Raw genomic sequence first — 23,130 nt, 5'->3', positions numbered from 1 at the left:
AAAGAAAAGGTAAGTTGCAAGGAAAAAAGGGAAGGCATTTTGAGAGTTTAGCAATATCGTTGTTCATATATTGTGATGATGAAGCCATATTTAGGAAGAATCATAGGCAAATAGCTTCAGTACTAATGTTGCAGTCATATTTAAAGCAGCCAGCATCCATGAGTACTAAAAAATATATAGTTTTTTATTACATTAAATTGTAATGAAAACTATTGTTCCACACGCCCTTGATAAGAGGGCTCAAATAGAATTGGTGTGGTACAACTTAGGTCAGCAAGAAAAGAGTTTTGATCTCACTACACTTAAGGACAGTTTAAGTAGCATCCAACATTTGGCTTATAGTCTGAGTAAGAAGCTTGCCTGTGAAGGTCTGAAAAGAAGCACCCGAATCTGAGATGTTGGAAAGATATTCTGAAACCATCAAACTGGACCTCATATATGCTTAATTATATAGCAAGAACGCAGCTTCTCCATATTACATTCAATGTTCTGATTAAGGCACTGTTACAAGATTAAGCGACAGATGCATATATTGACTATAAACTTGTGCAGGAAACCTCACCAAAAAATGAAAAGAAGGAACTGTAACGTGCTACTGTAATATTCTTGTAAATCCTACTCGAAGAATATTAACTCAGATTTCTCTGAACCACTATAAAGACTAATAGATAAATTAAAAATCTCTTTTCAAATCAAAAGTTTAGAAATCAACATACTAGCATGGTTTTACGAGACAATATACTTGAACAACTCGCATCCTGAATAATAATAATAATAATAATAATAATACTGATGGAGTGGCATTACTAATATAGATTGATGTAGAAGCACCATAATTAAATTACAAATATCAGTTAAGAAATACGTACTGCCACAATTTTCAAACAACAGCCTTAGCACACGCATTCTAATTTCTAAAAAGACCTCAGGAGCTATAAGTTTGATCAAATTAACAAAGAACCTAGCTCAGAAAAAAAATATTTTCTAACCACAGCTGCATTATCTTTCAGTTGAAATCATGATAACACCAGTAGTACTTGAACAATATGGATAACAAGCAAGCTGCTCTTCTCTGAAATCAGCCTACCGCCTGCGGCTGTGCCTTCTACTCTTCCTTCGGCTGCCCTTGTCATCTGAATCACTATCAGATGCTGACTCAGATTCAGATGAATCAGATGATGAGCTGTACCTTCGGTGCCTTTTCTTCTTCTGTTTCCTTCTCCTCCTCCGCCGCTCTTCTGAATCTGATGAACTGTAACTTGAACTACTCTCAGAAGAATAGTCTGTCCCAGTCACTGAAGATCCACTGTCTGTACCAAAGACAGAAGCTTCACTGCTGTCCTTATCAGAATCGGTGCCTGACCGGTGCTTCCTCTTACTCTTTGCCCTGCTCTTTTCACCCTGCTCTTTCTTCTGGCTCTTTTCATTCTTCAACTGCTTCTCAATATCAGGGTTGTCTAATTCATAAGAAACTGAGAGAGTCATCTTCAACTTAGGATTTTTGAGTTGCTGCGTCCTTGAGGGACGTGAAATGTAGACACGTTCATTCTTGCACTCATATGTCCAATGGCCAGGCTGAAAACACTTCTGGCATTGAGAGGATGTGCTACTGCCAGAAGCAATAGAAGATTTTACATCCTTCCTCTCACCCAATCTGACAGCTTTTTCTGTACTCATCAGATACATTTGCCGCTTTGCTTCTTTCCTTTCCTGCCATCGGCTCGGCCCTTCTTCTTTCTGCCCATAGGCATTAACGTTTCTAGCTGCAGCTGCAGCTGCACGCTCAGCTTGAGCCCTGCTGAGGCCCTTGGCAGCTGATAGAGCAGCTGCTTTAATTCGCTCAGCTGCGGCTTGCGCTTTCTCTTCCTTCTTACTTGACATATCTGGCTATAGACTGTAGCAGAACAAAGTCCAAGCACAGGGTAGCTGGAGATCAAGTTGTCCTGTCAAGGAAAAAAAAACCTATAAATGAAAACTGCTTTTTCAACGAACCTACTCAGAGAAAATATTAAACATGCAATGCAAAGTTGGATCTGCAAGCTCCCACATTTTGCACATCAACTTGTTCATAACATAGATCATAACAAGAGGAACAAAAGCACATACTTCTGTTCAGTAAAATCCCTAAAACAGCTGAAATCATAATTCAATGTCAGAAAAACTACATAAAGAGAAAATATGTAACTTACATGCATACATTACAGAGACAACTTATTTTAGAACAAAGTTAGAAAAAATATTAATCTTCAAAAAATTCTTAGTGAGTAGGTATATTGAAGAAAACTTTGGAGATCTTCAAAAACAGCCAATAAATTTCAATCTGAACAAAAGTAACTTTCAAAAGTGGTTTCTAAATGCTATAAGGTTCCAATATAAAACCTTCATACGCTGTATAAAGTACAGATAGCAGGAGAAGAAAAGTCTGTTAAATTGGTGATTGATAGTTGATAAGATAGCTGTTAGGACTGGACTTATACTAAAAAGAGTCTTGCTGGAGAAAGGCCAACAAGAGGTCTCTTAAAAAAATGTTTTAGAACATGGCAATAGGGATGTTTATCAGTGATATCTATCCTTTTCCCTAGATGAATGTTAACTAAGATATTTCCTTGTTGCAACCCTTAGTTACAACCTGTTAAGGTAGTTTTAACAGCATCCTTGTGCCAAAAGCCTTTTTTTCTCATAAAAATAAAAATCGCATACACATTAGGCTCATAATTTTCAGTCATTCACAAATTCCCAAAGGATAAGATGTGTAACCCCTAACAACAAACTGCTACCGTTACTGCAATTAAGTAGTCTAGAAATGAGGAATCTAGAGGTCAGATTGCCATCAAATTCCGAAAGTAACATGCAAGAATTTAGAAGAAAAATAGATACCCTAATTTTAATATCCAACACCAGTACCCACTATATGAATTTTCTGCTACATACCTAAACGGCGTAGTAATGTCCAATATACAGGAGTAAGTAACAAATCAAAAGGAGAATATCTAATTTTGTTAAAGGAATAGGCTTCCAGTAGCATCTTTCACCGGTCATCAGCTCTTCTTGAGAACTTTTGATTACATTGAGCCATGACCTATAGTCCCATGCCGTCCGAAAAGTTTCAAGGTCCTCCTCAAAATCGATCGACTAAATTAGGGTTCACAAATTGTGAAGCAAAAATCTTTATTTGCAGACAGGAAAGCCCGCAGATCTCATAAACAACAAGATCCCCAATGACGAGGGAAGAGGAAAAACTAAACGACAGCATCTATTATACACAAATTCGACCAATTCAAGAAAAGAAATTAGAGGCAACCACGAAATTTTCACGTGTAAGCTTCGGTTGAATCAAGAAGCACGTCGAGACCTAATCTAGCAAAATCAAAGCGAAGCGGATTCAACCAGCTTCTTGGCCATACCTGTAGTCGAAGAACGCGAAGCGAAAGACTGATCTCCAATCCTTCCCCGAGATCGGTCGAACTCGAGGTCGAACTCGAGGTCGAAGGATTAAATAGCAAACCCTAGATTTCTCTGCCCTTGGATACACCTACCTCCAAACGCTCAGACCGCCTTATATAGTGAGTGTACCTGTGGCCGGTGAACGGCGTGTTCAAAGTGAAAGATGATTAGCTATCGGCAGCAGGCCTTACGAACGACGTAATGGGCCGTTTGCACGGGAATAAATTTTGGGACAATTACACTCCAACCCATCAATTGCCCAATTTCAAATATTGACCCCTTCCATTAAATTATTTTATTAAAAAAACAATACACGAGTATTACGTGATTAATATTAGTCTCTTTTAGGGACTATTTTATATTTATTTTAGAAAAAATATAAAATATTAAGTGTAGAAATACCGTTTGATATTTTTTTGTTATCACCGTTAGGGATGTGAGATGTTTTTTGGGAATAATTAATGGGTCTTGATATAAATATCCACAAGTTTTTGTACGATGTTATTAGGAATAAATATAGTATCAAAATAATATAAAAATTATTGTTATATATATTTAAATATATTAAAAGTATATTTATCCTATATTATCTAACCGAGAAACTGTAGATGTACATTGGATACTAGGGTATTGGTCCCAATGAATTCTTTGTTCTGGATCCCAAGTTTTACTGCAAAATTAGCCATTTGGTTCACAAATAAAGAAAGGCCCTAGTAACTCGGATAAAACCACAATTGAACCTCGGAAAGCTTTCTAACATGAAACATGAACTACAAAAGGACATTAATCAGCCTAACACATACTAAAGAGTTTAATAACTATCAATCCACAAACAATGGAAAGAAAGAAAAAGAAGAAGAGGAAGAGGAAATTGTGGTATTATAGTGCATATAGTTTTGAGAACAAGAGAAAATAAAATTTTCACTTGCCAAAAGAAACAAAAATATGTGGATTAGATCATCTTAAGCACACAGTGCGTAACAGCTCCAATCTGAGAAACGACCTGAGAAGTTTCTTACATGAGTTAGGGCAAAGCAAGGATACACCAAATAGAAGACAAGAATAAGTTTCACTCTGCCAAAAATAGCTGAATATATAGCCTGATCCAGATAGTTGATGCTCCTTCCAGCTCAAATCTGAAAGAAAGCAACAGAGCTTCTAAGATATTGCACAGTACTGCGTGCCAGACTGGGGAAAGATCAAAATGTAATCAAGAATGAGAGTAGAATAAAAAGGTGATTTTCTACGTTGAAATCGTGCAACCTTAATAACCTCAATTCACACAGAAAAACAACATCGACTACAATATAAAGTAGACATGCATTAAGAGTACCAACTATATTCACCTAGCAATTAACAACAAGATATTTAACGAATTGTCACAAGGGAAACAACACTTAAGAAACTACACAAAAGAGAAAACATACTAATTGCTACGACAGATATCCTCTTTGCAATTCCTTTGAGTGGGACCGACCAATGGAAAAAGATAATGTAATCTTTCTCTCCAATACTTTACTGAAGAATGTTATTAGATAGATCTCATGATAAAATATTGTGGAGGTTAAACAGCTATATCACATACTTCCACAAGATAAGGTAAAAATAGTTAGAAAGGCCAAATAGTAAAACCAGTATCAGGGACTAGATGGGTGCCTAAGTGGATGATCAGATAAGTATTGCCAACATTCGGAAAAGAAAGTAGGTAATCAAACAAAAATAATCCATCTAGCAAGTGCCTAGGTAGATGATCAGAGAACAAGGCAGCCCAAAGTTTTCCCAAAGTTGAAGCAGAAGAATAGATACAACTTATAACGATAAAAAATCAAAATGTAACATATTCAAGTGAGAACATAGTCAACCATCATGAAGTTTCAGGTGAAAACTTCATAAAATAACGAAAAAGTACTTGAGCAAGATCATCATGTGGTTTTTAACTTGCAGTACATTTTTTATCTTCGATTTTTAGGGTTTGAAATCACGAAATGCAAGCTCTAGTTATACATTATGTCTATGCCAGCTCTAGTTATACATTGGGTTAAAAGTTGCACTTGTTATGATTAAGAAATCAAATAAATGAGTTATCTTCTGCAGGAAGATAATCAAGCATGACAACATGTTACGCAGTGAGAGAGCCAGCATCAGCAAATAAAATACAAAGTCCAGAACACAGCCTAGTGAGGCTAGACAACTGGCAACTTTAAGCTTGCAAAGTGGCATTCATATGCCATCAATCTAGGACTTGTACAATAAGCCCAACTAGTCTTATTATCCCAAACTAGAAAACCAATATTTATTAGGATGTAAGTAAGTAGCATCCTTAGCTTTGATCCTAAATTCCTAAGTTATATATTCACGCTAATAAAGGTTTTTGATTTCCAATGTCCAAATTTACAACATACAGCAATTGCAATGAAAATAATAGCACTAGAATAACGCTTGGTCAAAATCTTGACCATCAAATTCACTTCATATTACTGAAACTGTAGCAAGCTAAGTTTAGTATTCCAAATATACCCAAGTATTAGCAGCTCAAAAAAAATTACAATAGTTCCAATAGAAACGACTAAAACTAAATTAAGGAGCAACACTAGGATATAACAAGTCAAGCATCAAAACTTATTTACCTAGCGTCCAAGATAAGGAGGCAAGCTAGTCCCAATAGACCCTATACCAGCCTGAGACCTCACAGCAGCTGTTGAAGACAACTGATTATTCTGGTAAGCTCCTAATCCTTGCAAAGCTGCTTGCGATCCATAATTCCCAATGATACTGGGGCTAATAGTATTGATTCCTGATACACCTCCACCTATCCCTAACCCAACTCCATAAGGACGCGGTGTAGGCCCCGTACCTCTTCCCAAAGAAGAAACCCCTGCTAACCCTGCTGCTACCCCTGGATTCAGCAACCCAATTCCCGCATTCTGGCCTAAAAGGCCAACAGCAGCAGCCGGATTCATCGCCTGATTGAGGCCCATTAGTGACTGTGACGCATAGACCATCGCAAGGTCATTCGCCTGCGGAGCTATCACAGGTGCAGAAACCGGCACGGCGGTGTTCTTAGGCTTAAGCCCCTCAAGCGCCCTCTGGCACTGCAATTCACACCCATCAAACACTTTCTTCGGCTCTTGAAGAGCCCGAGCGCACGCCTCCATCGTCTTATATACAAATATCGCGAAACCTCGCAGATTCCCAGTAACGCGGTCGCCACCAAGTGGCCCCTCCTCGATCTCACCAAATTGTGCGAAGAACGCACGAAGGCGGTCCGGGGACGCATGCGTCGGCACATTGCTGACGTACAGCTTTCGGCCCGTGGGCTCCACGACTGGACCCTGCGCTCCGGGTGGGCCGAAGGATGCCAGCTGGCATGAGGTGAGGCGGCCGCCGATGCGCTTCTGGGGCTCTTTGAGGGCGCCGCGGGCGGCGGCAGCGGAGCGGAAGAGGACAAAGCCGTAGCCCTTGCAGTGGCCGGTGACGCGGTCGGAGACGACCTTGCATTCCTCGATGGCGCCGAAGGGGGAGAAGGCGGCGGCGAGGGCGTCGGTGGTGGTGTCCCAGCCGAGGCCGTGGACGAACACGTTGCGGTGGGCCGGGTCTGATCTTGACGAGGCGAAGATCCGAGAGTAGATGGCCGGGGTCCTTGTAGCCGCCTCCGCTAAGAGATCCACCAATTGGTCCTTCCCGAAGGGCTCGAGAAGCTTCCGGATCGCGTCGCGATCCAAGGGGTCGATCTTTCCGTCGTCAGCTTCCTTCTTCTCTTCTTCGTCTTCCTCCTCGTCGTCTTCCTCGTCCTCCTCCTCCTCATCGGAGGAGGAAGCATCTTCTTCTACTTCTTCAACTTCTTCTTCTTCTTCTTCTTCTTCTTCTTCTTCTTCTTCAATTTCCTCTTCCTCGGAGGAGGACGGTTCGGGTTCGGGTTCGGGTTCTGGCACAGGGACGGGCTTTCGCTTCTTCGCCATTATAGAGGTGAGGATAAGTGCGGAAGAAACGTAATTTTAGGGTTTTGGAAGCAGCACGGAGGAGGAGAGAGAGATCGTAGTCACGTACTCTCGTGTCATAGAAATAAACCTGGTCTATAACAATTATTAGGCCCTGGTCCATGAAGCAACATTTTATCATATTAGAGGAGTTTGGGCCCCCATTCAACCCAATCCGAACGATGCTAATATATAAATACATGCAGCTATATAGTTGATACACACCTAATATGAATTAATTTTATTCAACAAATATAACGTAGAGCACATAGATTTTTTTTTTAATGTAATATATAAATAAATAAATAAATAGCTCAACCAATGAAAAAGTGAGGATAGAGGATAGCGCTATTAACTGTCTCAACTTCGGCATGGGGGGCGATGTGGCCAATGGAAGCATCAGTCGATGGGGGCTTGAATTTAATTATTTGGTTTTATATTTTAGTCTTAAAATTTTATATATTAAATTTAATTTTATATAAAGATATAAAATAATATTTAATTATTTAACTAAGTTTGGAGTATCTAAACTAATTGAGAGACCCTCCCTGAACTCAAATTGAAAGCTTTATAAATAGTAGAGAACGTAACAGCAAAATGACACAAAATCCTCATCGTAGAGTTGCATAGAATAAACCCCATCTAAGTTTGAGCATGGAGATCATTAATAGAATCCTTAAAATGTGTTATACTTGTGGGCTTTGTTTGGTTTTAATTCTTGGACTCTCTAAACTAATTTAATAACTAAACATTTTTTTTATCTTTTCTTTATATCTAACTAAAGTTATTCTTTAAAAAAATTAAAATTATAAAATGAGACTAATTAATTAAGTTTGGTACTTAACCTCAGACTACTCTTCCTTTGGTGATAAAAAAGATGACTTATTTTATGATCACTAATATATAATGTAAATTTACTTATAGTAATATCTAAAATGTGAATTTATCTTTTGGAATAATACGATAGAATGAGCAATGGTCAATCAAGTATTCACAACTATTGATTACTTATATTTTTACAAGTTTTATAAATTTATTATGTAATATTCTTATGAATCTCATAAATATTTTACTTAGTTTCTAGTTTGTACCAGTGGATAGATCATAATATATAGTTTATATTAGTTTAGCAAGTGTTGATTACTATCCATATTTTTCCAAATACAAAAATGACATTATAGTGTATTTGTTTTAAAAAATAGATTAATCCGTAGAAGATAATTCACAATAATTATTTACCTCCTTCTTTGTCACTGCGCCCATCGTCACCTTTTATCATCTTTCTTTCTTCTTTCTCTCTCCATTTTTGCCTTCTCCTATTATTATTTTTCTTCTCTCGAAAGAGAAAAAAATAATTAAAAAAAATTAGTAATTTAGGTATTTATAATTTTTTTATATATTATAATAGAATTTTTTTTAAGTATCATTTAAATTAATTCAGTGTGTTAAATAAAAGTGATGCCTAAATAAAATATAAAGTGTAATTTAATTTATAAAAAAAAACCTAAAAAAAAAAGAAAAAGAGAATTAATAGAGAAAGCCAATAAACACCCAAAAAAGAGGAACTCCTACTCTACGCACGAATGGCATTTGCTCAACATTGTCTTTATCATGGTCTCAATTGCGAGTCGTTTTCCATAGTGCTTGACTTTGTTGGAAGCCCAAGAAGAAGCATGCGAAGAACCGAGGAGGCCTCTTTTGGCGCAAAACTCCTGCTAAAATTCCCCAGATACCCTTATCAGGACCCACTCGTGTGTCTCGTCACCTTCTCAACCGCTCACACGAGATATATTCGCGATTTCATTAATTTCCCAGGGCAAAAGTGGAACTTTCTCGTCGTACTCGGCGGAGAGTCCGAAGTTCTCGCGACGAAAAATAAAAAAGAATTCGCAAGCTAAAATGGGAAATTAAAAAAAAAAAAAACAGCGCGTCTCTCGAAACTCGAAAACTGATACTAAAATTCCTAAAATGCCACTATCTTTTTGATTAAAAGACGAAGATAAAATGACCGTAATAGTCCTCACGTCAGCACGAGCGGCCGAAGGACGTTTCTTACGACAGCACGTGTTATCCTAACGGACGTCAGCAATCGAACGGCCGGTAATCCTTACCAAGACTATCTCCCCATTTACGACCTTCCGATCGATGTTACTATTAATATAAAGGTACTAACCGCGATGGGGAATTCCGTTAGGCTTCACCGCGGGGACTCTTTTGGGAATGCCAAAAAAAGGAAGTGGCCTGACACGTGAGCGAAGAGACCTGACACCACTACCGCATATAAATTCCATACTATCCTAAATTTGCATCCGTCCAGATTTCCGTTACCCGATCGTCTACCGACCACGTGGAACGCAATTCTCGCATACTAATTGGTATGCGGCTTTGGCATACGGCGTGGCACTCGGAGTATTAATACAAGGAGGAGGGTTTAGGGAGAGAAGAATAGAGAAGAAGACGAGAGAAGGGGCTGGGGTGTTTGGAAGAAGGCTTTCGAAAACTCGCTCTGCTTCGTTCCTTCTACGGTAAATTCTTTCATTCCTCCAAGTGTACCAAGGAATTTCTAGGATTTATTCTCTGGTTCGAATCCGGATGTTTTTGGAGTTATTAGTGTGTTTGCCTTTAGATTCTGTTGTTCCTTTCCTCTGCGGAAAATGAGAGTTTTGAAGAGGTTTAAACAGTGGTATAAGGGATTTTATACGATTTGTGGTCGTTTTGAGTGGATTTTTAGTTAAGTGAAGCTCGATTTCATTTAGTTTTAATTTCTCCGTTTTTGTTTTCGTAATGTTTCAAGCAAATCCTTGTAATGTTGGTAGTTGTTTGGTAATTTTTGTTTTGTTTAGAAAATGATTTGATTGTTACTAGTGTTAGGGTTTTACAGATCGCTACCTGGAGATACGTCTCTGTTTTTGTTTATATATTTTCGTAGCTCACAGGCATATAATCTACCTCTCGTTCTTTTGATGCTCCAAAATTCCACTGACCATTTGATGCACGTCTGCCTGTTTGCTTCATAGCAATCTGTTGCTCCGTGTTGCAACGCTAGTCTTCAGATATTCTCTAGTAGTTTTAATTCGATTTCGTGATTATAAGCGGGACAGAGTTAATATACATTTGGGTTTTCTTGTTTCGTGGAACTATATTATATTATCTCATGTTATAACTTGTTAGTCCAGTATGTTATCTCATGTTATAACTTGTTAGTCTAATAGGGGTTTCTGTAACTTCCTTGACTTTTCAAAGAGATTTATACTGTTTTGCAGCATGTTAGTCATCATGCTTTCATGTGAATGTAAGTGTCTTTTCTTTTTCTTTTTTTGGGTTAAGCTATATTACAATGTAGTTCTATGTTTTCTTCCGTCAAAATAGTGCCTGTTAGCAGAATTCTTGTCATGGTGAAGCTCTATCTTTCCTTTGAGCACCTGATTGTTTGTCTTATGCTCTTCTGCATCCAGTTTGCTATCGCGTCGCATTATGTCCCTGCAATCATTTACCTAGTAGGCCATAGGAGGTGGATGTTTTCATTTTAGTCATCATGCTTTCATGTGTATAATGTCTGTTTTTGGTTAATCTATGTTACAATGTAGTTCTCTGTTTTCTTAGGTCAAAACAGAAACTTTTTTAAATTGCCTCTTTGCAGCACATGTCATAATGAAACTTTATTTTTTCTGTTGGAGTACCTGATTGATTTTGTCGTATACTATTGCTATCCAGTTCATTTTATACACACTTTTTCTATGCTATCTTGTGCATATTATGTCCCTGCAATCATTTATATATTTGGCCATAGGTATTGGATGCTCATATGTGATTGTTTATCTGCCAGCTGCCTTTTATATCTAATTATCCATATGTGTTGTATATATAAATAGTAATGCTTGTCATAGTTTTTTGGATGGTGTAACTTCCATTTTTTTGGGTCTCATCTAATACATGGGAGAATTTCTTGTGAAAACATAGCTGCTTCGAACTTCAGAGGTAGTGACTGACCTTTAGGATGTTTTGAGCTTCTTGAATCTGCCTCCTGACTTTGCATTATTTTTGTTACCCTGCTTTATAAAGTTGTTGCATTGTCTTCACAGTGAACTGACTAATTGAGATTCTAACGATGTCATGTCCTGCTTCTTTAATTGTAGATTTCTTAATCTTCTGTATATAATGTTTTTTTTTTCATCATTAGGTTATTTACTAAGAGATGGAGGCACATGATGGATTCGACCCAGGTCAAGGAGAGGATCTACCGCCTCCTCCGCCAATACCTCCAAATGTGGTACCTATTAAAGCGGAATCAGAGCGAAATTCTCCTCCTAAAAAGGCATCAAAGACTAAACGGGTGCCAATGCCGAGACCTGGGCTCGGACGAAAAGGGCAACCTGTTCCTCTTTACACTAATCATTTTAAAGTGTCTGTCCGCAGTATGGATGATAATTTTTATCACTACAGTGTATGAACTATTTTCTTCCTTGCCAACTATTTAACGTCAATTGCATAGAACACTTAAACATTCTCAATGCATTGCAAAATAGGTTTCCTTGAAATATGAAGATGACCGTCCTGTGGATGGAAAAGGTATTGGGAGGAGAGTAATTGATAAGTTACACCAGACTTATGACTCTGAACTTGGTAATAAGGACTTTGCCTATGATGGCGAGAAAAGTTTGTTCACTATTGGTGCTCTTCCTCAAGTTAACAACGAGTTTACTGTTGTACTGGAGGATATCTCCTCCGGCAGGTACCTTAACTTTTGTCACCTTCCCCATTTTCCTGCTTTATGAGATGGTCCAATCTGTTCTTTTGATGACCTGTTTGTCTTGAAAGTAGAACTGCTGGCAATGGAAGTCCAGGGGGAAATGACAGCCCTGGAGAGAATGAGAGGAAACGTGTTAGGCGGCCCTATCAGACAAAAACCTTTAAAGTTGAGCTTAGTTTTGCTGCTAAAATTCCCATGCAGGCCATATCACAGGCCTTGAGAGGTCATGATTCTGAGAACTCCCAAGAGGCTTTGCGTGTTCTTGATATCATACTGAGACAGCATTCAGCAAAACAGTATGTTATATTCCGTCTTTATTGAATATGGTACTCTATTCATCCATCTGTAATGTGATGTATATTATTAAATTTTCTGGGTATCTTATGGTGATTTAATGATTTTATGTAGGGGATGCCTCCTTGTTCGCCAGTCTTTTTTCCGTGACAACCCGTCAAATTATATTGACTTGGGTGGTGGTGTCCTGGGTTGCAGAGGATTCCATTCCAGTTTTCGTACAACCCAAAGTGGCCTGTCACTTAATATTGGTATGCTTGTGATATAAAAGAGTTCATTTTGACCTCTTCTTTTCTCATTTTCAAATAGGCCCTAGTTTGCCTGCTTCTTCTTGCTTGATTTATTGGTTGATAATGTTGCACTTTTTTTTTCCCACTTAGATGTCTCAACGACCATGATCGTTAGACCAGGGCCAGTCGTTGATTTTCTTATTGCAAATCAAAAGGTTAATAATCCATTTCAAATTGACTGGGCAAAGGTGAGTTTTGAACTTGATGATGCGTTACTGTCTTTTATATTATGGGAACAAGTTTTCTTAAAAAAAGTGGTGTTTGAGGTAGATGCAGTTAATTTTACTTGCATTCTCTTGAATACTTTCACATGGATCTTATTATTTCTCATTTTGGCCTTATAGGCTAAGCGCACACTCAAAAATCTGAGAGTGAAGACAAGCCCATCAAATACTGAATATAAGATTGTTGGTCTGAGTGAAAGACCATGCAACGAGCAGATGTATGCACCTCTTGGTTTTACCTTGTCAGGATCTTATTTTGTTAAGTTTCATATGACTATCATTTTTTCTTTATATACTATTATTATCAGTTTGTTATGGAGAAGTGAATTTCTTTCTGTTTACTTTTGCTGTATATTGTTTTCACCTAATCTACTCAACTAGCTTAATGGATTGATAAACAAGGAAGGATTGAAGGAAGGCTTGCACTTTTCAATGTTGACATTATTAATTTATTAAATTCTTTGCTAAAGGATTACTTATTTGTTAAATTGTTTTTCCAGGTTCACATTGAAGCAGAGAAATGGTAGAGATGGAAATGGTGATTGTGAAGTTAATACAGTAGAAATAACGGTTTACGATTACTTTGTTAAATATCGGAACATAGAATTGAGGTATTCTGCTGAGCTGCCGTGCATTAATGTTGGGAAGCCGAAGCGTCCCACATACTTCCCAATTGAGGTTTGAAAAATGTTTTCCATTTGTTGGGATTTAATGTAATTATTAGTGATGCTGCCTTTTAATTTTCTTTAATGGTAACTATGGGGGTGGTTCTTACACTTTGTAGCTATGCTCACTAGTTTCCCTACAAAGATATACGAAAGCATTATCAACACTTCAGCGCTCCTCGCTAGTCGAAAAGTCCAGGCAGAAGCCCCAAGAGAGAATGGGTGCTCTCAATGATGTAAGTCCTTGTCTCTATAATATGTATATATTATAGTATTCATGTTAACTTTATTGCCCATGCTTTTTATTTCTTTTCTTGTTAGGCTTTACGGCACAACAATTATGATGCTGAACCTATGTTACGGGCATGTGGTATTTCTATTGCTCCTAGTTTTACTCAAGTGGAAGGCCGTATTTTACAGCCTCCTAAGGTTGGTGGCAACAATAATAATTCATTGTTGCTGACTTTTGGGTCCTAGTATGTCTGCTTCAATATCTTTAACTGAAATAAATTTCTTGTGCTATAGCTGAAAGTTGGTAATGGTGAAGATTTTTTTCCACGAAATGGGCGCTGGAATTTCAATAACAAGGTGATCTTTGTCATGCTCAGCTTTGAACTGTATTTACTTTATAAACATGATAATTATTTTCTTTTCAATTGCAGAAACTAAACCAGCCTACCACTGTTGACCGTTGGGCTGTCGTCAATTTTTCTGCTCGTTGCGATATAAGATCTCTTGTTCGGGATCTGATCAAATGTGGAGGAATGAAAGGAATTGTAGGTTATTTTTGTCTCTGATAGCAATTTAGCATTCTCTAAAGATGTCTCTCTTGTTGATGCTAAGCTATTTCGCAGTCCATTGAAGACCCGTTTGATGTCTTTGAAGAGTCTCCTCAGATGAGGCGTTCCCCCCCTACTGCTAGAGTAGAGGAAATGTTTGAACAGATCAAGAACAAGCTTCCGGGGGCACCAAGATTTCTTTTATGCCTTCTGCCTGAGCGGAAAAATTCTGATATTTATGGTTTGATTCAAGAATTACCTTTTTAGCATCATACGATACTGCCAAACATTTTTTTGGCCCTCTTTAATTGTTGAATCTTGGCTATGTCATAGGTCCATGGAAACGAAAATGCCTTTCTGAATTTGGAATTGTTACTCAATGTATTGCTCCAACTAGAGTTAACGACCAGTATCTCACCAATGTGCTGCTAAAGATTAATGCCAAGGTACACTAGCACATGCTTTGCTTCGTTATCTTGGTTCGCTTGACTTTCTTGTGTTTGTTGACTAATTCCTTTCTGCCTTTCACAGTTGGGAGGAATGAACTCGCTGCTGCAAGTTGAGCATTCTCCTGCTATTCCACTTGTGTCAAAGATACCCACAATTATATTGGGAATGGATGTTTCCCATGGGTCACCTGGGCAGTCTGATTTGCCATCAATTGCTGCCGTAAGTATTCCACAAGTATATTGGTCACTATGGATTATTTTTTTCAAATTCTCTGCATGCAATCCACAACATCCTAATCCATTTTTTTCATCTACGGTGATTTTCTTTTTGTGGTTCTGGGTCGCCATTAGGTTGTTAGTTCTAGACAGTGGCCACTTATTTCACGATATAGGGCAGCTGTCCGAACACAGTCTCCAAAGGTGGAAATGATTGACTCTCTGTTTAAACCTTCAGGAAATGATGATGAAGGCATCGTTCGGTAAGCTTCATGTCATTTCTTTTCATAGTTACTTCCATGATATGCTATTTCCCTGTTTTGGTAGTTACAAGTTCTATTAGAAGTTGGGATCTCGTTAATAACTTTTATCATGTGTTTATATTTTGTACTTCACTTAAATAAATTGTTTCGGTATTGCTGTTTCATTGCTGAACCTTTTCCAATTTAATACCTCAGAGAACTGTTGGTTGATTTCTATACCAGTTCACAAAAAAGAAAACCTGATCAGATTGTTATATTCAGGTATGTCTTCCAAATAAGCTGTCACTACATTTTTGCATTACTGACGAGTTCTCCATGCAGAAGATTGTGATCTTTATCTTTTTACTGTTTATAAGTGTTATATGTCATTGTATTGTATGTAAGATATGCCACTGCATTTTTTGTTTTTCTTATTTATGCTTGCCTAGGATGGCTGATTGATCAAATTATAAAATTTCTGTTGACAAGTGTTGCAGAAAATTAGTTGTCAACAATTTGCTGAGTTGGCAAGCATTTATTAATTCAGATTAGATTTGATGCAAATTTTTGTCTTGCATTTAGTATGACAAACGTTCTTACTTGTGCTTTTGAAGCATTTGGTGCATCCTCTTTTTTATTGTGCACTAATTTTGAAGTGTGTATGCTGGCTTTTAGAGATGGAGTAAGTGAATCACAATTCAATCAGGTCCTAAACATTGAGTTGGATCAAATTATTGAGGTGAATTTAGTACAGAATCCTCTGTTGCCTCTTTAGATATGCAAACTTTATTTTATTTCTTTTGATGATATGTCCAATTTCTGTTTCACTGCTGCAGGCTTGTAAATTTCTTGACGAGCAATGGTCTCCAAAGTTCACAGTAATTGTTGCCCAAAAGAACCATCATACCAAGTTCTTCCAACATGGCTCACCTGATAATGTAGCTCCTGGTGAGCTTCTTAATTCTGACTGCTCAGTAGTCAAGAGAGGAATTTCAGATCCTTCCCTTTATCTGTTGATGATAAATTTGTGTGGTATCCTGTGCCAAATTTACACTCATTTATTTTTCTATGTGCAGGCACAGTGGTAGACAATAAAGTATGTCATCCTCGAAATTATGACTTCTACATGTGCTCGCATGCAGGGATGATAGTAAGTCCTCAACGAAACTCTACTTTTCAATCTGGACTTGCTGTCTATTAGCTGGAACTAAGATATGTTCTGAGTGTAAATATGATAACCTCTTCCTTGTTATCTCTTAGTTGCCTTGTGATTTAAAACTATTACATGAGGCTTTGTTATTGTTTTACACTTTTTTTATTTTTGTTCCCTGTTTTTTAAAGCTGAGACAATCCCATTTTGTTTTCTGAATTCTTATTTTCTTCATTCTTTCAGTAATTTATTTTTGATAGATAGGGCAGAATGACAATTACCTATTCTCCATCTAAGGAGTAATACTGCTGATTTGTTTTTAATAAACTAGGGTACTACAAGACCCACACATTATCATGTGTTGCTTGATGAGATTGGATTCTCTCCTGATGACCTTCAGGAGCTTGTTCATTCACTGTCCTATGTGTAAGTGAATTTATTTTTCATTCATTCATTACATCTCGCAAAATCTGAAACTAATCTTTTCAAGTAACATGAATTGTTTGGACATCTCAGCTACCAGAGGAGCACCACAGCAATCTCTGTAGGTAAGTCGATTCTTTTTGCCAGTTCTTATCTTCAAACCTCATTTAATCTGGATGAGCAACCTATGTATTTACTAATTGTAATTTCTGATTCTAACGTGTTCTTTTTTCTCTCAGTTGCACCAATCTGCTATGCTCACCTGGCTGCAGCACAGGTGGGCCAATTCATTAAATTTGATGACATGTCTGAAACTTCTTCTAGCCACGGTGGGCATACCTCTGCAGGGAGCATTCCAGTTCCTGAATTGCCTCGACTTCATGAGAAAGTGAGCAGCTCCATGTTCTTTTGCTAGGATGGCGTCGTTATTTGTTATATGGAAGCCAAATCTCGTTTTGGACAAAGTATTGCTATATAGCAGCCTCTTTAACTTTATTTGTATATATTCGCGGGCTTTGTGGTGCTTTATATGGCTCTCTCTAAAACAGATCACTTCTGATGCTTTAAACGAGATGGCTATTTTGTAAAGCTAGCATCTAGCATGCAAGGACGTATATTTTTGGCTGCTTTAGATGAAGCTTTTTTGCTGCCCAATTTATATGGCGTTCATAGTTTAATGCTCTCTTTCATGTGAATTTTTTTATCCCCTTTTCTGTAATTCGTAAGTAGGTTTGTTGATTGTTATCTTTAGTTTTTTTTTAAATTGCCCTTAAAAAAGTAGTTAAAAAGGGTTTCGTGGGGCAAATTTCCCGACTTTATAAAGAAGCAATATGCTCAAGAAGATGTTTGGAATAAATCATGATTTGGTTTGATTACATTAGCCAATGTTGGCAATTATTCCAATATCTTACACTTTTATCTCGTTATGAAGAGTATTCTACGAAAGTGAGCACACTGTACGATTTCACTCACTACTTACCATACTTAATATACACCTCCACCTTTCCTCTCATCTCGGCGTATTTATTAAACCAAACCCTAGCCGAATAAAATCTTGGGTCCCTATTCCGCTCAGAGCGCTCTTCCTAACGCCATGGCTAAGAAGCGAAAGCTTGAGACTAAGAAGGAGATCGAGGTCAATTCCACCCATGAAGAGGCCCCGGTGGAAGAACCCATCGACGAATCAACCAGGGAGGAAGCCAACGATGACGGCGTTGAGGAGGTCGTCAAGCAAGACACGGTACCCGAGTCCGAGTCCAAACCTGAACTCCCCGATCCCTCCTCCTCCTCCCTCGACGGCAACGGCGCAACCCCCGCCAGCTCAGTCGCCGCCGTCGTTGATAGCGACGAGGAGGATGAGGACGACAGCGACCCAGCATCGATCCAGAAGCTCCTTGAAACTTTCCCCAAGGACCAGCTCGTTGACATCCTCCGCGACGCGGTGGTGCGCCACCGCGACGTCCTCGCGGACGTCCGCCGGTTCGCCGACGCCGACCCCGCCCTCCGCAAGATCTTTGTCCACGGCCTCGGGTGGGACACCAACGCGGATACCCTCGCCGCCGCCTTCCGAGAGTACGGCAAGATCGAGGACTGTAAAGCCGTCGTCGACAAGCTCACCGGGAAATCCAAGGGCTACGGCTTCATCCTCTTCAAGCGCCGCTCCGGCGCACGGCGAGCCCTGATGCAGCCCCAGAAGCGTATCGGGAACCGGATGACCGCGTGCCAGCTTGCATCGGCAGGCCCTGCGCCGCCCCCGGCCCCTGCTCCACCACCGGTCTCGGAGTATACCCTGCGGAAGATATTCGTTAGCAACGTGGGAGCCGACATCGACCCGCAAAAGCTTCTGCAGTTCTTCGCTCGATATGGGGAAATTGAGGAGGGGCCCCTTGGGTTGGATAAGGCTACTGGGAGACCGAAAGGTTTCGCCCTTTTCGTTTACAAGACGGTTGAAAGTGCCAGGAAGGCTTTGGAGGAGCCGCACAAGAACTTCGAGGGGCATACCTTGCATTGCCAGAAGGCAATTGATGGGCCGAAGCCGGGAAAGGGCGGGTTCCACCAAGGCGGAGCTCATGGGTCGCACTTTGGTAGGAATGAGAGTTCTGGGTTTGGTGGTGGAATGGGGAGTCATATTGTAGGAACCGCTGGAACTGGGCACTTGATGGCTCCTCCGGCTACTGGTTTGGGATTCAACCAGGCAGCACCGCCAGCTGCGGCAGCAGCGGCGGCTGCCGCAGGGTTGAATCCAGCATTGGGGCAGGCTTTGACTGCAATCCTTGCTTCTCAAGGGCAGGGATTGGGGTTAAGTAATCTGCTGGGTTCATTGGGGACTAGTGGAGTGGGGTCGCCGGCGGTCAACCACGGTGTTCCCAGTGGAGGACACGGGATGCATGGTGTTTATGGTAATCAGGGGCAGGCTGTAGGGAACCCTGGGATGCTAGGAGGCTACGGGGCTGCAGGAGCAATGCAGGGTGGATATGGGAATGTGCCAACGGGACAGGGAGGATCTGGGAGGAATCAGCAAGGACTTGGACACTTGGGTGGTGCAGGACCTTACATGGGTCACTAGGCAAGAGACAGGTAAGGGCTAGGTATCTCTATACAGATTATTGACATAGTTTTGTATCTTACATTCACATGTAGAATATGAGGTAATAACATGCTATCTCTTTTTATATTAGTTTTGTATCTTACATTCACATGTAGAATATGAGGTAATAACATACTATCTTTTATATATATAATATAGGTAATTATTTCTGCATTGGTTACACATGCAGTCTTCCTCTTCAATTAGTGTTTTTTTTTCATGTAAATGCAATATGATGTTATCTTAATACTTCTTTTACCAGTTTTGCCCATTGTAATATCACCTTCGGAGTGTGTGGCCATGTATAATATATATAGATTGTGTCAAATTAGTAAAACATCATTCAAGTTTTAATCTACGGAAATATAACCACAAAGGTAACATTGTATAACTAAGAGCAATATTTTCAACAACTGAATATATGTACCATGCTATGCTGATGTGTGTTTATTTGCTTCAGCATATTGGTGAATGCGTAATTTTTCTTCATCCTCCAGCCAATTGCCTTGTGCTTTGCATAGCATGCCTATTTTTCTTTTGAAATTTCTACCTAGTCTTTAAATATCAGCTAATTGCTTAAGTATAACATGCATCGGTAATGTGTATCCACTAGGTGAAGCAAGATATTTTTCAAATATTCTTGTTGATGATCTTAATGTTTTGTGATCTGTAGTAAGGAACTTCAATTGACTGAAAACCACTCGTCTTGCTTATTAACTAAAGATGAGAAGTGGCAGGAAGTTATATCATATATGTCATCATTCATATCTTGCTTCTTTTAAAGTTCTGTGATACTTCTTTTTCTGCAGTTACTTTGTTTTTGTTTTTGTTTTTTTGAACACCCATATTCTCTAGCATTTCTTTTTGGATTATTGCTAGATTTTTTTACTGATTTGCTTGGAGAAATTTCTGTAAAGAACCTGTTGTTTGGAAATTCTATTTCAAATTTATGTTATAAGGCTTATAGGTGCTTCTGCGTCTGCAGCAATGTCTTTTTATTGTTTTATGTACTGTCTCTAAAATTGAAAATACTTTTATATTTGAAGAAACTCACGCATTCTCTATTCATCTTGCAGATCCTTGTCTTGTTGCTAATATCTCTATTTTGTTGTGGGCAAATGATTAAACTGGAATTCCTACTTCTGCGACTAAAACAATGCTGTTTTGAGCTTTTTATAGCTTCCTTACTCTAAACTTGGGTTTTCTATGTTCTAAGATATTTAACTTCCTTTCTACTATTTTAGTTTCTTCAAGAGCCGTTAAATGGCCCATGACTCTTATTGTAAAAACTGTGGATTTTAAGCTTGCGGAGATTGTTATGTTTTCTAAACTTCTTCATAAGTTTATTGTCATCCTATCTCTGAGCAATTAGTTTTTTCATACCTACAACTTGCATGAAATCTAAAAATTTTCTGCTACGAGTTGCTTCTTTGTTAAAAATTTGCTGACCAGAAATATCAAAAGCTATCTTCAGTTTGTTTCTAAGATGTTGATTTTTTTGGTTTTATCTTATTATTGAACCATTCTATCGACTTGTCCCTGTACAGACAGGAGAGATTCATAAATGCAGTCTTTTAACAAACTAATGGTGTATTCTCATGCTCTGACTATGCAGGTAAGAGTTTGGGAGATCTAGGTTTGCCTTTACTTTTAAAGTTGTCTATATTTATAAAAGCCTTTCCTCTTCTCCTTTTGTTGAAAGATGGATATTCTCTGACTGAGTTTGTCCAGATTGCTCAGTATTAGGCAGGATCAATTTATAAACAGCCCACTTACTTTCCATTTATGTTGGGATTGTCCTTTCTGGTTTCCAGTCCTGATGGTTTTGATACATTGTTTGGTTGTTAATACCTGTAACTCTATGCAGTAATTTTGTGAGCGCCACTTATGGATTGTTGCTATAATTGGAAAATTCCTTCATATCTCCTTGATGCTTCTAAGTGGAAAAGATGTTTTTAAATTGGGTTTCTTGTGAAGATGAAATCTTTTTTTGGCTTGTTGATCAAGCGGGTCTCCTCTTTGCATTGATAATGGAATCCAATCTAGATGCATTACTTGGACTCTAGGATTTCAGATGGTGAGACACTGTTCCAAACTTTGTTCAAACTGAAAATCTAACCTATAACTAGGTTGATTAGTACGTAGTTTTATATCTTGCAAATTATTTTCATTTATAGGAATGTAAAATTAATTTAATTAGCTAGACCTTCACATTTTCTACGTGAACAGTTTCTAAATCTTTTTCCTGAAGAGAGTTCTGGACAACTTCCCCATTCGCCAAACTATATATTGACTAATACTATGTAACGTTATGTTGGATTATAAGCTTTGAAGAGACTTCTCGCTGTTGTCATGTAAGGGCAATTGGTCCAATGGTCTGGGCTCTGCAAGGTATGGTTGGGCATGGCAGAAGATTAAGAGGTATGTGGCCGGACTTTCGTTCAGTATCCTTTTAGAGTTGCTTCTACCATTACGCCTACATATGCATCTCTAATGAATTGGCTATCCAAGTTAGGAAGAATTGGGAGATTGGCTGCGAAGAGGTTTTCAGATGATTGTACGGAATATATTCAATCAGCAATTTATTCATTTTAGAGAGGGACCTTTATATCATGTTCCTATGTTTGTGCTTTTCTTGTTAAATCTTAATAGGTGCTATCTTTTACCTCAAAAATTGATTGGCAGATGTTTTATATCACTTAGTCCAATTTTCTCTGAGAACATTTCTAATTAAGCACTGATCTTTAATTGGAGTTCGTTAGGAGAATCACAAGTTCGATTTTAAACATTAGCAATCTTGAACAATGAAGAGAGTGTTGGTGAATGATAGTGCATGCTGGCCCTAGCTGAGCTCTCAGTTAGGGTTTCAGTTCTTTTCTCCCCTCGTGCTAAGGGTTGTTGCGTTGTTGCCGGCGACTCTCCTCTTCTCTTCTTTTCTCTCTTTCTTTATCCGCACTCATCTTTCCTCCCTGTCATCTCTAATTTTTTTTTTATTGCCATTGCTATTTTCTCTCTCTTTGCCGGGCTTCGTTTGACTTCATTGCATCCTTCAATTCGCCCCGCCCCCGCCTTCTCTTCGATCTTCACCCATGTCCTCTACAGTCGCTCTTCCCTCTTCCTTCACTTGTCTCCGTTTCCTCCATCGTGCTGTTCTCACAGATGTGAGGAGACGTTTTGTGGTTTTTGTTGCCTTTGTAACTTCAAGCCAGTGCGCCGCTAGTTCTCTAGGTCGGGTCGTAGCTTCTTTTTTTTTATTTTAATTTTATTTTCATCTTATGTCTCTACTGTAATCCCACTTCTCTAACTTCTCAAAGATTTACAGGACTATGTCCTATGATTGCTGGATAGCAATAGAGGGCATAGGTTGATTTTGGATCTTTAGCGTATGTGATTCTTTGAAGTTGTGCTTCATTGTGACTTTTTGTGTGCCCGACGGCCTAATATCTCCTATGATTTAATATATGTTTATGCGGGGTTAGAAAAGACCGGTGCAATAAAGAGCGACGTCTGTGATTTCCTTGCGACCTTTAGGAATCATGGTGATTTATATGATGCTGTCCCAACTCCACACCCAAAACAAGTCTATGCTACACTAATTAAAAAAATTCATTTGAAAATAAAGAATAAGAGTGAATTTTAG

General features: G+C 38.7%; 4 protein-coding genes across 6 annotated transcripts; 2 read left to right on the top strand and 2 right to left on the bottom strand.

Moving 5' to 3' along the window:
- Positions 1 to 793: 793 nt before the first annotated feature.
- Positions 794 to 3,658, bottom strand: LOC140781917 (uncharacterized). Its single transcript, XM_073128217.1, has 2 exons — positions 3,405 to 3,658; positions 794 to 1,943 (listed from the first exon to the last, which is right to left on the bottom strand). Exon 2 carries the CDS (start codon positions 1,879 to 1,881, stop codon positions 1,084 to 1,086), a length of 798 nt encoding a protein of 265 aa, XP_072984318.1. The 5' UTR covers positions 1,882 to 1,943; positions 3,405 to 3,658; the 3' UTR covers positions 794 to 1,083.
- Positions 3,659 to 4,287: 629 nt separating this feature from the next.
- LOC140781329 (UBP1-associated protein 2B-like) lies at positions 4,288 to 7,518 on the bottom strand. Its single transcript, XM_073127268.1, has 2 exons — positions 6,072 to 7,518; positions 4,288 to 4,580 (listed from the first exon to the last, which is right to left on the bottom strand). The coding sequence occupies exon 1, from the start codon at positions 7,401 to 7,403 to the stop codon at positions 6,072 to 6,074; it is 1,332 nt and encodes a 443-aa protein (XP_072983369.1). The 5' UTR covers positions 7,404 to 7,518; the 3' UTR covers positions 4,288 to 4,580.
- A 2,214-nt stretch (positions 7,519 to 9,732) lies between these two features.
- LOC140781327 (protein argonaute 4B-like) lies at positions 9,733 to 17,557 on the top strand. Of its 2 annotated transcripts, none has more exons than XM_073127267.1 (23): positions 9,733 to 9,946; positions 11,602 to 11,865; positions 11,948 to 12,153; positions 12,243 to 12,467; positions 12,580 to 12,716; positions 12,846 to 12,943; positions 13,100 to 13,197; positions 13,480 to 13,657; positions 13,764 to 13,880; positions 13,966 to 14,073; positions 14,170 to 14,232; positions 14,307 to 14,420; positions 14,499 to 14,664; positions 14,757 to 14,869; positions 14,955 to 15,092; positions 15,224 to 15,351; positions 15,547 to 15,612; positions 16,006 to 16,069; positions 16,167 to 16,278; positions 16,407 to 16,480; positions 16,812 to 16,906; positions 16,997 to 17,028; positions 17,143 to 17,557. In XM_073127267.1, the coding sequence occupies exons 2-23, from the start codon at positions 11,617 to 11,619 to the stop codon at positions 17,316 to 17,318; spliced, it is 2,757 nt and encodes a 918-aa protein (XP_072983368.1). In that variant the 5' UTR covers positions 9,733 to 9,946; positions 11,602 to 11,616; the 3' UTR covers positions 17,319 to 17,557. The 2 variants fall into 2 exon arrangements, with proteins under 2 accessions (XP_072983368.1, XP_072983367.1); XM_073127266.1 differs by having other exon boundaries at positions 9,854 to 9,946; positions 12,240 to 12,467.
- Positions 17,558 to 17,786: 229 nt separating this feature from the next.
- Positions 17,787 to 21,416, top strand: LOC140781302 (RNA-binding protein P-like). 2 transcript variants are annotated; one of them, XM_073127235.1, is made up of 2 exons: positions 17,787 to 19,480; positions 20,567 to 20,820. In XM_073127235.1, the coding sequence occupies exon 1, from the start codon at positions 17,997 to 17,999 to the stop codon at positions 19,467 to 19,469; it is 1,473 nt and encodes a 490-aa protein (XP_072983336.1). In that variant the 5' UTR covers positions 17,787 to 17,996; the 3' UTR covers positions 19,470 to 19,480; positions 20,567 to 20,820. The 2 variants fall into 2 exon arrangements, with proteins under 2 accessions (XP_072983336.1, XP_072983337.1); XM_073127236.1 differs by lacking the exon at positions 20,567 to 20,820 and adding an exon at positions 21,106 to 21,416 and having other exon boundaries at positions 17,899 to 19,480.
- Positions 21,417 to 23,130: the final 1,714 nt, after the last annotated feature.

Source organism: Typha latifolia, chromosome 2 (genome assembly GCF_019914945.1).
Source record: "Typha latifolia isolate L0001 chromosome 2, TyphaL0001v2, whole genome shotgun sequence".
NCBI lineage: Eukaryota > Viridiplantae > Streptophyta > Magnoliopsida > Poales > Typhaceae > Typha > Typha latifolia.
Note: the sequence above shows the minus strand (reverse complement) of the source record. Positions and strands in the feature narration are given on the sequence as shown.